At 44.6% G+C, this 16,816-nt stretch overlaps 1 protein-coding gene across 1 annotated transcript; it reads left to right on the top strand.

Annotated features, from left to right (window-relative positions):
- Positions 1 to 616: 616 nt before the first annotated feature.
- Positions 617 to 4,486, top strand: LOC133378284 (pleckstrin homology-like domain family A member 2). Its single transcript, XM_061613094.1, has 2 exons — positions 617 to 1,462; positions 4,059 to 4,486. Exon 1 carries the CDS (start codon positions 976 to 978, stop codon positions 1,405 to 1,407), a length of 432 nt encoding a protein of 143 aa, XP_061469078.1. The 5' UTR covers positions 617 to 975; the 3' UTR covers positions 1,408 to 1,462; positions 4,059 to 4,486.
- Positions 4,487 to 16,816: the final 12,330 nt, after the last annotated feature.

The following is a 16,816-nucleotide window of genomic DNA, read 5'->3' on the forward strand; positions in this document are numbered from 1 at the left end:
TGGCTGTCTGTCTTTTATCCTGTCTGTTTTTATCTGGGAACCTGGTCCATATCCTACCTGACAGCAAATAAAATATTTGTGCTCTGGGAGAAAGTGCACATGGGAAGGACTGAGAAGTGTGGAGATGATGATGGACAGCAAGCAAATAAATGATGAGATGTGGCTATGAGGGGGCGTGGCATGACTATCAAGAGGGGACCCTGCACTTCTGAACTTGTCACTACACTACTGCCTGCATATGCGCTATTGGAGCTTAGAAAGCCTGCCATTGCAATCCATTTCCCACCCACTGCCCCTTCACTCAGCTCTGGATGTCACCAGAAAGGAGCTAAAGTGATGGTTTGCACATGTGAATGGGCCATCACAAACATGAAGCCCCAATGACTAGTAGCTCAATGTGTGAAGTGACTCCACTGAAAAGCATTGTGTTTGAGGTGATTGCAAAACTTCTTTCTGCTGCTTCATGTAGGGTGTACATGCATATCTGGATCAACCTGGGGAGGGGGAGGGGCGACGATCGGAAGGGCATTGTCATGTCCTCCACCTCACTTTGGCAACGATCACTGAGGAGTTGGCAACACCTGCCAAGAACAGGGCTTACAGAGTATCGTTGGGGAGAACCATACAACGCAGGACTAGAGGGCGATGACACAGAAAGAGAGAACTTGGGGTGGGGAGGCGGAGCCCCCTCTGGAGTGGGCGAGACGACGCAGTCAGCAGGCGGAGACCAAGTTCGCGGGGCAGAGCCTGGGACGAGTGTCCAAGGCCATAAATGGTGCGCTTCGCGCTGGAGGGGCCCACGGTCCTAGCAGCAGGAGCGTCACGTTGGTGAGGTAGCGGGCGAGGCGAGAGACGCCGGGTGGAAGGAAGGCGAGTGTCGTCTTGGCCTTGGCTCATCCCCCAGCCGGGCGTGGCGCTGCGGAGGCTCCGGGAGCAGCGTTAGCGGGCAGCGAGCGTCGGCCGGGCAGCCGCAGGATGAAGGGGCCGGTGGCGGCACCCGTGGCGGCGTCGGAGGTGATCCGCGAGGGCGAGCTGGAGAAGCGGAGCGACAGCCTCTTCCAGCTGTGGAAGAAGAAGCTGGTGGTGCTGAGCAAGGACAGCCTGAGCCTCTTCTCGCCCGAGGGCGGCGGCGGCAAGGCCCGCGCCAAGGAGCTGCGCTTCGGCTCCATCCAGAAGGTGGACTGCGTGGAGCGGACCGGCAAGTACGTCTACTTCACCGTCGTCACGACGGACCGCAAGGAGATCGACTTTCGGTGCCCGGGCGAGAGCTGCTGGAACGCCTCCATCACCATGGCCCTCATCGACTTCCAGAACAAGCGCGCCATCCAGGACTTCAAGAGCCGGCAGGAGGCCGCCGAGCAGGCGGCCGCCACCACCCGCGACAGGCGCCTCGCCCGGGCCCCCTGACCCACTCCGCCCCGGAATCCCGCCGGCGGCCCGGCCCGGCCCTAACCTACCAAAGGTGTGTGAGGGAGCGGGCGGGGGAGAGTGTGTGAAGATGCGCGGAGCGGAGCGATGGGCTGGTCCCCGGAAGGCTGGTGGCTTCATGCGAAGTGCTTTTAACATCTGCACGGAAATATCCCCTCATGGGCCTGTGCGCCTTCGCTTTACACAAAAGGAGGCTGGAGCTCAGAGCCATCTGGAGGGCTGTAGAGGGCTGGATCCAACGAAGTTATGCCCAGAATAGACCCACTGAACTTAGCAGACCCAAGTGAGTCTTGTTCATTAATTTCAATGGGTCTGCCCTGAGGAGAACTAACAATGGATACAACCCATAGGCTGCAGTTAGAATAATCTTAGGAGCAAATACGGATGTGGGCCTGGCGATCTTTCCAAACTGGATGGCTTGAGGGATTTGAAAATGGGTCCATGAACTTGGTAGAAACTCGCATTGGCAATGCACTCCATAAACTACACTGGAAGTGCGGAGTGGGGGACAGTTGATTTGAGATCCTCAGGCTTACTTTTGGAGTGAGGTACAAAGCTGGGAACATGCAAAGTAGGGACAGGCATTAGGGCACACTGTGGCTGAAAGGAGTGTTCTCTGCCACCCTTCTTGCAGCTGGCTGGCGAACAAATACCAAGCTGTGTGTCCAGTGCATCTGAGGAGAGGGCAGTAGCTCAGTTGTAGAGCATCTGCTTGGCATGCAGAAGGTCTCTAGTTCAACCTCCGGCATCTCCATATGCAGCTGGGAGGACCCCCCCCCCACAACCCAGAGAGCTGCTGCCAGTCATTGTTGACAGTACTGAGCTACATGGCCCAATGAACTGACTCAGTATAAGGTGGCTTTCTCTCTTCCCTTTTAGAGATAGCACTCTTAACATGCCCAGGTGTGCTTGTGCAACATGCAGGCAAAACTGAAGTTTCCAGGGGTTGTGCCAACACAGCTGAAGTGAGCTGAGGGTAAACTGCTGATGCTCCATGCAACCAGCCACCAGCTGTGCTTCTGGTGAAGGTGTGGGTTCCCCTGGAACGAAGGGCAGAAGAACTGCACAATGTGTGGCGGTCTGCAGTTCCTCTGTACAGAGGTTTTGTTTTGCACAATTGCTGCTGCCTGAAGGGGGAGACTGACAGGAGAAGAGGGGCTGCCAAGGAAATCTTTAGCGCGGAAATAAGGACGAATTCTAATGTGCAGATCAGCCTTAAGTCAGCATTCTCCAGTGTAACTAGATCATCATTCTTGGAGAGTGGCATGTATCAAAAGGTTGTTCCTGCACGAAACAGAGAAGTCAGTGTGTCCTCTATCAGTGCTATATAGGCTGGACCAGGCTGGCTTGTCAGGGTGCACTTCTCTTCTGACATCAGAAATTTTTCCTGTAAAAATGTAATTAAAGTATAACTGGAAATATATGGGGGAAGGAGTGTCTTTTCCCAGCCACAGACACCTAAATGAGTAATGTTGGGTTTCAGCAAGGCCGGTCCAGAGTATAAGCTTTGGGGGATGGTGTTCCCTACTAAGACCTTAATGCTTATGCTTGGCTACGTTTATGCAATCTTAACATGATTCTCAACTTATTGGAGCTTACTTCTGAGCAGATATGCGTTATTGCTGAGATAGTCTTAGGGATTTATTGTGAATGTGCCTTTAGACAACTCTGAATGCTGCCTTGCAAGCCACTTGGATTGGAAGGGGAACTTTTTAGACATTGCGCAACAAGAGCTCATTAAAAAGACTGGTTCTACTTTCGTTGGACTCCATTTCCTGCAGACTGGGGGAGGGTCTCTGCCCAATACTGTTTAAAAATATTTGTGCTGTTCTCATCCTAAACCTAAACACTTGGAAGAAAGACTCTTGTGCAACTTACATTGAAACTTAGGAAATACAACAGTAGCTGCTTTTTCTCTCTTTTTTTGTAGAAATCTTTATTTGGGCATTTTCCAGAGGAGTAGCCATGTTAGTCTGTTGAAGCAAAAACAGCCTTGTGGCACTGAAAAATTAACTAATTTATTATGGCATAAGCTTTTGTGAATTCTTGTACACATCTTTAAGATGGAGTGGCTAATCTCTCTTGAGCTGAGGGCCAAACTGACCTATGGAAAATGCTTTCGGAGCCAGATAGCAAGGTGGATGTGGGCAAAAAATACCTTTTTTAATTAAGGACAAATTTTGGTGAGTCTTTGGGATGACAAAAACCTTTTGGCATAGCTCTTTTTGTCATGGTATCACAACAGAGGACCTATCAAAGCAACCATTAAAAAAACCTTTAAAAAATATTGTGGACTTGGGGGGCTAGATATGGTCGGTGGGTTTGCCACCCCTGTTTTTGGATGAGGCATTTAGAGGTGTTAGGTGCCTTTTACAGTGGTTGATATTAGGAGTTGTTATGCTATTTTATGTATTGTTGTTATTTTAATTGTATATGTTTGGTGCGCTGCCTTTTGGTGAAAGGGGCATTATAAATAAACATTATTTTATTATTATTATTATTAGATGTCACAAGACTGCATTTTTTTATTTGGGCAGACATTTTAACATAGCTTTGTAAGTATTTGTTCTTCTCCACTTTGCTGACTTTCTCTTTTTTCTTTTTCTTTTTTTCCCCTCCCCTATCTATAGAACGTTTAACTCTGGATGGGAACAAGATTGTGTGTCTTGGATTGCAATTGGAGTTCACTAGTGCATGGTACCAATGAAGGAAAGCAAAGAAGGATGTCAGAGATGGCTGGATCGCTTCAACTCTGATGAGGCTGCAGTGCCAAATCTTCTTCCTTGAAAGGCTTTTACAAACCAAAGATAGTTTGAAAAATACAAGTCTGGCTAACTGAACAGGAGGTCCAGTTTGCAAACTACAGTTTTGTTTTCTATTTATAAGATGTAAAGACTATCATCACCTCATGGGGGGGAAAGACACAGCTTAAATTATTTGTAGTTATATATTTTATATTTATTTTGATGGATACTTTTTAAGCAAATAAACTGTCAGTGTTGTTTTTTGCATTAATGTGGCCAATCCAAATAAATGATGTGAAATTTTCACTTTATTTTACCACATAACTGAAGTGAATCTCTCTTTTTAAGTTTTGTAAAATGCTGAGCAGTGCTGTCTAAATCTCATGGAGCGACAAGATTTGCTGATCTGGACACAACTCTGCTGGCAGGGAAATTATGAGGATAGAATATTGCACTAAGCAAAGCCTGCCAAGGAGATCAAATCTGCAAAAAGAATTAGTTTTCCCCCTGCGTGCCTGCCATTCTAATAGAAGTAGCTCGCTGGGTGGGGTGGAGCTGAAAGGAAATGGGGAGAGGTAGTTGGGGAGGCTAGCATGATGCAAAGGCAGGAGTGTCAGATTCACTCCACCAACGTGCTTGAAATCCGCCAGCCCCCTAGCTCTCAAGGGAAGCGACAGCAACCTTCCTGTCAGGAAGTTAGCACTGCAGCTCTGCTCCACCCCCACCCACCCTGTTGCACCAGATCTGTCTCCTGCCTGTACAAACAGAGTGAAAAATGAATTTGGAATGGCACCTCACAGATGACTAGCATTTACACATGGAGTTGAAAAGGTTGTGTTTTGGCCATTAGAAATCGTTGCATTTTAACTGCTACTGAATGTCGTTGCTTGCGCTGATTACTAGAAAAGTGCCCAGAAGCTGAAGCTGCAGCTTGGCACTATTTGGTAGATTCTTACTACCACCACCACTTACTTTAAGGCACTATCGACTTGACAGTAAATCTTTCAGTACCCCATTGATGTTTATGTGAGTTACAATCCCATAATACAGCTGATCATGCAACAGCACTGAAATGGCACTCTTCAGTTTGAACAGTCCAGTCCATATATTTCAAATCAGAGTGTGCAGGAAGATGAGTGGAGACACTACAACTGTATCCTAGAGAAGATGGTGCCTTTAAGCAGAAGAACAAAATAATTCACCCTTGCCAGAAAGCTCAAGTGAGCTCTGACATTGTATGTGCTACAAGAGAGACATGAGGAACCAACTCTTTGGCCTTAGAAGTTCCTGACAAATACACATGATGTAAGAGCTCATGGGCACATGCAAGGCTATTCCTTTGCTCCCGCCCTAAACAGAAATGTCTTAATTATTTAGCATTGTTCCATACAGGGTTTTTTACAGGCTCCTTTTATGCCTTCAAGCAAGGAAAACAACCTTTGTGGTCTTAGGATGGAAATTCCTCTTGTGTTACAAAAGCACACAAACAAGAATAATCTTCTGAGGGAGATGATCATTAGAGATTGTGAGCAAGCCACAGTTTCAACCTCATTCCTGCAACTGTAATATCAGGACAATAAACTGGTTTCCCTAACAGGGCAGTCAGATGACATTGACATACTAATGTGCTATATAAATTCTAAGTATTATCCCCAGATGGTTAAACTCTCATTCATTACCAGCTTCTTGTTAGGGCTCCAGTTTTGTCCATTTTTTCTTGGGACTAGTTAAGCATTTTGCCACAGGGTAGACTAAGAAATGCCCCCACCTGCAGAAACTGGTTATGTAGGCCAAAGAGAGCCAATATGGTGCCTGTCGGGTGTTTCTGGACTACAGCTACTATCATCCCTTGCCGTTAGCCATGCTGGCTGGGGCTCATAGGAGTTGTAGACCAACAACATCAGGAAGACAACACAGTGGCTACCCTTGCAGTAGGCATATCAATTCCACTGCCAGCAAAGAGGCAGCAGGTGAGAGCTGATGGCAAGGAGCTGTCAGAAGTACAGGAGCGTTGCACTCGCATTGTGATAGTCATAGACCCTTCAGTCTCTTAATCATTGTGTTTATTGATTAAGGCAAGAGGAGCAGTCTTAATCTACGGTTGGAAGCACATACTTTTGGTGGAAAATGCCAGATTCCCAGCCCCATATTTGGTGGCGATGGGCATAGGCAAGAATGGAAGGGTGGGAAGAAAGCAAGGGGATGCTTAATCTTTCTCCCCTCACTTTTCTCAATCCCTCCCCCTGCCCCACAACCACTTTTCTCCAGATGGGATTCTGACATATGCTTGCTAGTCTGGTGGGGGGAAAGCAGATAGGATTGCCGAGGAAAAACAGTGGGCAAGGGAAGGATCAAGTGTTTCATCCTGTCCCTGCTCACTCTTTTCTCCCCTACAAATGCTAATCCCACTGCCACCTTGCATAGGAGCGACACACACAGTTGGGGAAAATGTGTAGTCCTCCCTACATGTCCTCTGCTCCTACCTTGTCTTAATGAGCAATGGGAGAGAGATTCCACAAGTCCAGCAGTGCACATTCAGCCCTATGGCTGTCTGTGTTTCAACTGTCCTATACCACTATCCTAAATTAATTTACTTGAACATTGACATACTTATTTCAAGGGAACCTACTTCCAAGCAAGTGGTTTCAGATGACTTCCCTGCTCCTGCTACAATAACAGAACCGAGTTAGCTGAAATCGATGTTTACCTTTTAAGCCTGGTTTCAGGGCTAGCCAATGTAATGCCCTCCAACTCCCATGAGCCCTAGCCAGCATGGCCAGTGGTCAGGGATGATGGGAACTGTAGTTCAACAACATCTGAAGGGCACCAGGGTTGGCTAACTCTATTACAAGCACTAAACCAGGGTGGGCAGGTGAAAAAGAGGAAAAGGCTCCCACACCTTTAAGTGTTGTGTAGAAGAAGAAATTTCAGTGGATGCAGCTTACATGACAAGCTACCTGCTGAAATTCCTTCTACACAACACTTAAAGGTGCAGGAGCCCTTTCTTTTCACCTGACTACCCTGTGCTTAATAGAAAGCTGACCCGTCATCTTTCTACATTCCACTATTTCTGCCCATCAGAATTGTGCCTTCACATCTGTAATCTGCATTGTACCATTTTCTTGGACAAAACTCCACAGTCATTATTTTATAAATTGCTATTTTAATGAGTTTTTCAGAAGTACAATCAAGAAAAAAAAAACTAAAATCCTCCTTCCACCACCTCCCCAAAACATCCCTGAATATTTCAAGGCTAAACTCTCTCTAGTCATCCTAATGAAGAAATTGTGCCTGTGAATTGTATTAAAAAACACAGCTAGATAATTCTTTTGGTCCATCAACCAATTAGGTAAAGTCTGGACAATCTTGGCCAACTCTGTACATTTGGCTACATGCCTACAGCTCCAAAACAAAGAAATTGAGGGGGAGAGTTTCTGAGTGGCATCTGGAACTCATCAAGGCTTCATCTCAAAGGGGCTTTTATAAGAAAATTGATGGTTGCCCCACTTCCAGTATGGCCTGTTACAGTCATGAATGAATGCTATTCTAGTTTTAATTTCAGGAACCTCATAATTCACCAGCACTGCTAATGTTTGGGAACAAAATTTCAATAGAAAAGCAGTGTCATGAGCAAAATAGCACACTAAGAAAATTATACTGGGGACCTGAAGTAGAACAAGTTTTTTGGGTGCTGCAAATAATTACTGGAATTTTCTGCGCGCAAAAACATGGGCTGTGATCACTGAGATATCATCTCTCCACTAAATGCCCTGCCCATAAAGCTGAAAACAAGGACCATGCTGAGCACAAGCATGTAGCTTGTGCATTACAATTATGGTTTCTTCAAATGAGTGAAGTACAGCAGGCACCTGGCTCAGTAGACCGCCCACTGCCTACGATTAGGGAAGATGTTGGTGCCAGCTTAGTAAAATGGTGCCTTTTTAAAGATTAGACCTGCTCCTAATAGGTATAATTTGGTAGGAGCAATTTTGCTTTTGTTAGCAGCACCGCAGATCTGCTTCTTTGCTTAGAGTTGCAGAATTTGAATGCCACGGGAGTTGTGTCTTCCCCTGTCATATTCTTAGCAAACATGGGCAGTATGGTCATAGCATGGAAATACGTGGTGCCAGAAAGGCTAGGAAGAGGAGAGGAGGGGAGTAAACTATATTTTCATATGCCACCTGTCAAAATGAGTGTTTCAGGAAACAGCAATGCATGAAAGAGATATGTAGAAAACTCTCCGTAACTAAGAAGACAACAAACATACAGTTGCACACTACTGTAGAGATACCATTGAGTCCGTCTTAGATGCTCATAAATTCTGTATCACAACTATAAGAGTTTTACAATATGCTTACGAACTGGGAAATGCCACCCTTTTCAGTTCTATAGGCACTAAATGATGTATTGCATGTCACAAAGAAAAGTAGAGATTTGCCATATTGTACATTCACTAACATCCTGACCAGAGGCCCAGTCTAAATCTCTGTCCACACTACAAGGGATAACTCATTTGTGCTTGCACATTTTTATATGTCCTGCTTATACCACTTTCAACTCTAATCAGTTGCCTTTACTAAAAACAGGCCTGGTCCTGTAAAACTGCCTGGATAGGAGACTGCTTGAGGACCACATGAGATCCTTCGAAGAAAACAGAGTAAAGATCAACAAATCAGTTAGTCAGCTGAACCAGTGTGATTAACTCATCCTCAGTCCAGAATAATTATCATTGCAATGGAGGTCTACACCAGTTACTAGATGTTGTGGTGGAGACTGGACTAACATTAGTGCTTGCTAACATGGTAGTACAAAGGAGCTTCTGACAAGCTTTGAACCAACCCAAATAGCTTTGTTTCATAATTGGTTATCCTTCACCTTAAGTTTTTCATTTTAGTTTTCTGATCTGAGGCAAAAACATTTAGGCAAGGGATCTCTCATACACAACCCACTTGTATGAGGCTCATATAGTACTGAAGCCTCTGTGAACATGCAGTGTACATTGCAAAGGTTGTTTGTACCGGAAGAGAAATCAGTCTTAAGAACTACTAAAGGATTCTGCCCCTTTGTATGTGTGCAACTGGCTTGTTGAATGATTTGGGTCATTTACTTCCTTCCAGTTTCTTTACAGCTGTAGCTCTGCTGATCCCAAACAGTGCTTATTGTTTTGGCAGGTATTAGAGTCTAATGTAGGTTATACTTTGTTCTAAGATAATTTGTGTGTAATGCTGAGTTCTGACGCCTCAGCACAGCTCATTACACATGAATTACCTTTGAACAAAGCGCATATGCATCATGCATGCATTTTCAAGTGCTTTAATTTCACTTATGAATCTTCCACCACTGCAGTTAATGTGCATATCAACATCCAAAAATGCTTTCCCCCACTTTGAATATCACCACACCCCCTTGCAGCCAGTGCAGGAGAAAGCAGCCCTTCGTGCTGATCCTGGATGCTGGCCCATACTTCCCTGTGACAGATACTCTGCTAGTCCACCCCAGCGCCATTTCCTTCCCCATCCCCCTCTGTACTGTCATGAAATTAATAAGACTGGTGGAAAGTCTTGTCAGTTTCATCAATGCTGTGTTGATTTCTTATTTTCTTAAAGTATTACACAGCAGTGTGCGCATAGCTGCCTCCCTTTGAGAGGAATGGCAGGATAAAATTTAATTAAAAAATAAATAAAATAATATTTGCCCTTTTAAAAGAAACAAACAAACAAAATCCTCCCACTTCCTTTCTTGGAGGAGCAGCAACAGCTGCAGGGAAAAGGGATGGTGGGCAAATGCTGTTTTCTGAGGTTTAATCCATGTCAGTTCTCCAAAGAGAAGGGAAGGGGGGTTTGCTGTTACATATTTCTGGACCACTAATGAATGAGAAACAGATATTTAGAGGATGGTCTGAACTATAAGCAAGTTGAACATGATTATGTCTGGTGGGAGAAATATTATACTAGTGTCAGATCTGACAAGCAGGAAACTACATTTAGGACTCAGCAGGGAGTCTGTAGGGAAGTGTAGATGAGGAATAACCTGGGAAATTCTGGCTAATTCAGGCCCAGTTAAAGTTTTCAGATGAGGTTCCAGGCCTGCTTTAGCCAATGTGATGTCCTCATAACTCCCAGCATCTCTGACCACTGGTCATTTGACTGGGGCTGATAGGAGTTGGAGTCCAACAACATCTGGAGGATACCATGTTGGCTATCTCAGTTCCGGAGAGTGGTCTGCAGGCAGGAGAGAAACTGAATCAAAGGCCAGACAAGAGTCCAACAAGATGACAAGAGAAGATATATGTTTTCTTGGTTTTCTTTTGTACCTAGTTAATTTCTCTGTTCATTTTCATCCTTGAGAAACAGACTTCCGTTTGAAGATGCTGTATTTTTATTTTTATTGTATTTTGCAAGGCATTAAAAGGATGTGATTTTTGTATGGGGATGGGTGAAGTAACCTAGTAACCTTGTATAAGTTGGTTATAAGGAGTTTCAAACTTGTTGCCTGTATGAGAAGCAGTTTCAGTTCCACAAGATAAAAACTTTTATGGCAAGGGTAGATCACAGTAAGCCTACACAAGGGGAAAAAAACACAAATAAGTCCCTGTCCCAAACTGAATATATACATATATTTACATGTAACTATTAGGGGCTCATTTTGCCCTGGGTGATCAGAGCAATGGAAAATAGAAGGCTGCATGAGATCACAACATGCTTTGAAAAACTGGGAGGGGTGCATATCATTATAGAAGTCTGCAAAAATAGATATCTGTCAATCAGTACAAGTCTACTACTTTGAAACATTGATGTTGCAAAGCCAACCTAGACATGCAGTGAGAAGGGCTTGAAGAGAAACTTTCAGCTAGAAATTGTCAGTCAAGTGCCTATCTGGAATGTGTCAACATTGAATTCATTACTGCTCCATAAAGCTCATTTGCTTTAGGGCTGAAAGGCTAAAAAAGATGACATTCAATAGAAAACTTAGGTGTAATTTGACACTGTATCTTTTTCAAGTATCTCGCTAAGAAACAGAGGCAGATTTATCTATTGTAGGTCAGTATGCTAGGATCTTTCATGTCAGCTCCCCACCACTCCTCGAGCACTGAAAGGTGAGGCTGCTTGCAAATGATAAATTCTGTTTAGTCTGCATTTTAATGTGAACCTAACTAACCTACCTGAATTAATTTCAGGAACTGTAAACAATAAGTGAAGTGAACTGCAACTATCTTGTGAAGTTTGCACTTCTCAGAATTTTATAGTACAGTTCTTCAAGCAAATAATGTGTATAAAAATGTATATTAGGGGAAAGTGTTCGTAATAAATTCACATATTAGTGAAAACAGCATGCAAACATGCATATTAGACAAAATGGCATACAAAAATGTATATATTAGGAGAAATGATTTCTCCTGAGGACTTTTTAAAAAAAAGCAAACTGATGCAGAAATGTGGAGAACATGTTTGGAAAAATGAAAAACTGAGAAACATCAACAATTGCAGATTTGTCCATCCCTTGTTTCAAACGAACAAACAAACAAACAAAGCCAACCTGTGGCCCAGTCATGCAGAATCTGCCTTACTAGGTCCTGAAGACCTGGACTCATCTGGTGATGATTATGACTCTTTTTCTGGATCTGGAGCAGGTTTTTTGCCAGACCATCTTGCGATTGACCTGAACGTTCCACTACAAGAAAGCATGAATATTTCGTTGATGCCTGAAGTGTCAACTGGCTTGGGAGATAAATTGTATTTTGTAAATTGTATTGTTTTATTGATGTATTTTATATTGTATTTATATTGTATTTTTATATTTGTGTTTTTTGTAAGCCACCTTGAGGGCCTTTGGCCGAAAGGTGGGGTATTATTATTGTTGTTGTTGTTGTTACTACTAATAATATTAATATTAATAATAATAATAATAATAATAATAATAATAATAATAATAATAATAATAATAATAATAATAATAATAATAATAGTGTTTATGTTATCTCCTAATAATGCCATGCATCAGAAGCTAGCACAACCATGGGCATCAACACATGATGACTTAGTCATCACAATAATATTGTAGGTATTGCAGCCTGCCTAGGGGCAGGGTATGGAATGGGGAAGACACAGCAGCCTCTGGAGTTAGAGCCCAGCATGAAATCTGGTTGACCCTGCCATGCTTGTGTTTGTTAAAATGTCACCCCAGAACAGTTCAGAGAGTATTAGGTGCAATACAAAACAGGGAACAGCTTCAGCACTGGAGGACTGCAGAAGACCTGCCCTGGGAGTGAGTACCTGAGCAACTGAGTGCTTGCTTCTTCACTCCTCTGGGTTGCTGTCTTGAGACAGCTGAGGTTCCAGGTAAGTGCTGCAAGGACTCGGACCCCAGCCTGACCCGGACTCCAGAGAGAGGCTGCAGTCAATATTGCAGCCTCTTGTATCAGTTCCTGGCTGGTTCAGGGGGCATAAGAGCCCAGCTGCCCCTGGGGAGCCCCTTAGGGGAGTTCTGAGGTTGCTACCCCCTGCTATTTAAAAAAAAACAATCTAAAGGAGATTGATAGTGGGGAGGGCGTATGGCGCATGTGTAGTGCAGGTGAAGAGCCTGTGGAGTGAACTGAACAGTAGGAGAAAGTCACCAGATGCCTTCAGAGTGAGAGTCTTGCAACTGGCAGAAGGCTTGGCTCTCCCTGGGTGTGAGACGGGGGGGAGTAGACATGCCCTGGGTGAAAGATATTGAGTGGGTCTGACTGTTCCCAGTTCTCTCAGAAGCCTATTGGGATAACTGGTTCAGGTAGATTTTGTTGCTGGGCTCTTGTGTCCATATTAGATGTTTAAGAGGAGTCCTGCTAAGAAGGAATCTGATCATGGATGGAGGTGCCAATTTGGTGTGCATTATTGAGCCCTGGGTGGGTGAGTTGGAAGGAGTTGATCTGACCCAGCTTTGTTCACCTGGCTACTTGGTGCAGCACCAGCACAGGCTGCAGGGACGGGGGAGGAGCTGCTGTGGTCTACAGAACTTCCATCTCTGTCACCTGGAAACCACTCTTAGAGCTGGCTGTGAGGGCCTGCACCTGGTGTCGGGCCAAGGAGAGAGTAAACTAGGGTTGCTGCTGGTGTACCATCCACCCTGCTACGTGGCAATTTCTCTGACCGAGCTGGCGGAGGCTGTCTTGGCTGTGTATTGGAGGATCCCGGAACGACAGTCCTGGGTGATTTCAACATTCATGCTGAGGCTGCCTCTAGTGTTCCAGCTTGGGACTTCATGGCCTCCATGATGACCATTGGGCTGTCTCAAGTTGTCACTGGCCTGTTATCCCATTGCCATGGTCAAACCACTTCCTGGTGAAGTTTAGATTTACAGCTCTGATCCTCCCCTGCATGGGTGGTGGACAGATAATGATGGTTCACCTCCGGAGACTAATGGAATCCACAGGATCCCTGAATGTCCTGAGGGAGTTCCCAGTAGATAAAGCAGGTGACCCTGTTGAAGCCCTTGTCACGCTGTGGAACAGCAAAGCATGTCAGGCTCTTGACACGGTTGCCCTCAATCTCCCTCTCTGGCACTGTGGAACCTGGTTTGCACCTTGGTACACCAGTGAACTAAGGGCAATGAAACAGGCTGGATGATGGCTAGAGAGCAAATGGTGAAAGACGTGCTGTGAGGCTGATCGGGCATAAGTAAAACTTCATAACCGTGCCTACTGTGTGGCAGTGAGGGCAGCGAAGTAGCTGTCCAACGGAGCTTTTTTGTATTGTCAAGGGGCTGTTGACATCAACTCCAGAAAATGGAGTTTTAGACCCTTCAGAGGCCCACTGTGAATTGTTTGCTAGGCACTTTGAGGGAAACGTTGCTCACCTCTATAGCAATATTGATGCCCCACCCACATTTACTGTAGTCCCCAGTGAGGTGTCCAGTGCAACATCTGCTGCAACTTCTTGGGAACGGTTTCAGTTGATGCGACCTGATGAGGTGGACAAGGTGCTTGCAACAATGCGGCCAGCAACGTGTCCTCTCCACCGTTGCCCTTCTTGGTTTATCAAAGCTTGCTGAGGTGGGTTGACCGAGTGGATCCAGGGTGTGGTCAAAGCATCATTGCAGGAGGGAGGGGTTCAAGCTGCCCTGAAAGAGGCAGTTATTCTACCGCTCCTGAAAAAGTGCTCCCTGGACCCATTGGTTTGTGACAACTACCACTCGGTTACAAGTACCCCCTTTTTAGGGAAAGTGATTGAGAGTGTTGTGGTGCAGCAGTTGCAAGTACTTTTGTTTCATCCAAAACAGCTTATCTTGACCTATCCCAGTCTGGGTTCAGGCCTGGTTATGGGACTGAATCGGCCTTGGTCACCCTGATGGATGACCTTTATTGGGAGAAGGACCGGGGGGAGTGCAACCCTGTTTCTCTTACTTGATCTCTCAGCAGCTTTTGATACCATTGACCATGGTATCCTTTCGGGCCAACTTGGTGAGATGGGTATCAGAGGCACTGTTTTACAGTGGTTCCAATCCTCTCTCTAAGGTCATTTTCAGAAAATAGCATTGGGTGATTGTCTTTCAGTCCTCTGGCAGTTGTGCTGTAGAGTGCCTCAGAGTACCATCTTGTCCCCATGCTGTTTAAAATCTATATTAAGCCCTTGGGAGTGGTCATCAGGAGATTTGGGGTGAGGTGTCAGCAGTACGCTGATGATACCCAGCTCTATTTCTAGAGCTATTTCTAGAGCTTTCATATACAGGTTGGGACCAGGATACCTGAAAGACTGCCTTACCCCTTATATACCCAGTTGATCACTGCGCTCTGCAGGTGAGGGCCTCCTGCAGATATCATCTTATCAGGAGGTCCATTGAGCACAACATAGGAAGTGGACCTTTAGTATACTGGCACCTACCCTGTGGGATTCCCTCCCCTTAAATATTAGACAGCCGTCATCTCTGTTATCTTTTTGGCACCTACTGAAGACCTTCCTCTTTCAACAAGCCTTTTAAGTAGAGACCTTATCCCAGTCTGTGTCTGTGTTGAAATTGCTTTTTAATACTTTTTAAAGCTTTTTTTAAATAAATGTTTTTAAAGATGTTTTGTTTTAATATGTTTTTAATGTGATTTTGCTTTAATATATTTTAAAATCTGTTTTTATTATGTTTTAGAGTTGCTTTTAGTGCTCTTGTTTGCTGCCCTGAGCTCCTACTGGGAGGAAGGGTGAGATATAAATCTAATAAATAAATGTGTGTGTGCACATGCACGCACATGTGCACACATGCTTATGCATTTTTGGGATCACTCAGATCAGTCTCAGTGACTCATAAGCCTTATTGGCAATCATGGTGATAGCAATGATATTAACATTTAGAGGTTTTAGAGCATTCTTTCTCAAGTGCTCAAAGGAGTTTACATACATTATCTCAGTAATGCTTTCACCAACCATGTAAGGTAGGACAGTAGAAGTATCCTCACACATGGAGGCCGGTGCTGTGGGAATAGGGACATAGTAGCTTGGTCAACAGCACTAGCTGCTGGTCCATTGCCAGAATAAATTTAGAGAGCTAGTTTTTACTTTTAAAGTCATTAACTGTCAGGCTCTGGGATCGCAGGTCTCTACATGGGCCATTTGAAGCTTTTCTGAAGTATGATGAGTGGCTACTGGCAAAAAGGCCTTTTCAGTAGTGACATCCTACCTGTGGAGTGCTCTCATCAGAGGGACTCATCTATCCTGATGTTTATTTTGATGTCATTTTGGTACCAGGAGAAGATCCTTTTAATTTTTAAAAATTGGATCTGTATTAGCGTCGCTGACCAAGCTTATGCTGCTTTCATATTTAAGCTGTTTTCCTTTTAAAAATATTCTAAGTGTATTTTAACTGTTTACTGTGTTTTTTATTATGTAAAACCATCCTTGGAATTTGTTGAACAGAGTACAAATACCTAAAAGTAGCCACTTAGCAAATTTATGGCTGAGGGGGAAAAATTGAATCAAGGGCATCCCAAGTGAACGCTCAGACTCACAGCCACAGCACTATCCCTGCTCTAGTTAAGAGATAAGGAGAAACTTACAAAGAGCTACACATGACACTGCACAGCAGTTTTTTGTAGCAGCTGTTCCCTTCAACCTACCATGTGAAAAGAACCTCTTTAACCAAATGGATCTGGTCATTCCTACATTTTTAAATTTATTAACTTATCCATCCATCCTGCCTGCCTTCTGGTTTGTAGACTGTCAAAGTGGCTAATAATGAGGAAGCTATTAAAAACACACACAGAGAGAAAACCTCACCTAGCATGTGGGAAACCACATTAGATCAGCAGAGTACAGAACTGATTTACACACAGCCCAAATCACTGCTGGAATAACTCCATTTTTGCAGCTTGCCAAAAGGCAAGCAGCAGCAAGGAGACCAAGCAGGGCTCTCCCAGGAGGATATCTGAAGACCAAAAAGGTCCCGCCTCTTGTGCCATCACTCACTGCGCCTTGGAGGGGAGGAGAAACTCACACAGAACAGGGCCTTTTATGTTGATTGGGGGACACAAGCTAATTCATAAGGAGGAGATGGTCCTCCAGACTCATCATTAGGCTATTTTGCAACTCTTAAAGAGACTGGGGGCTTAACTGGCATTAGAGGAACAGAGTGAAAGCCCATAGGGATTGCAACAGTGAGCCTCAGAACAAGTATTGTAACTA

This window comes from Rhineura floridana, chromosome 2, assembly GCF_030035675.1.
Source record: "Rhineura floridana isolate rRhiFlo1 chromosome 2, rRhiFlo1.hap2, whole genome shotgun sequence".
Classification (NCBI taxonomy): domain Eukaryota; kingdom Metazoa; phylum Chordata; class Lepidosauria; order Squamata; family Rhineuridae; genus Rhineura; species Rhineura floridana.

Coding starts and splice junctions, on each gene's coding strand:
- LOC133378284 (XM_061613094.1), top strand. CDS start 976: ATGAAGGGGCCGGTGGCGGCACCCGTGGCGGCGTCGGAGGTGATCCGC.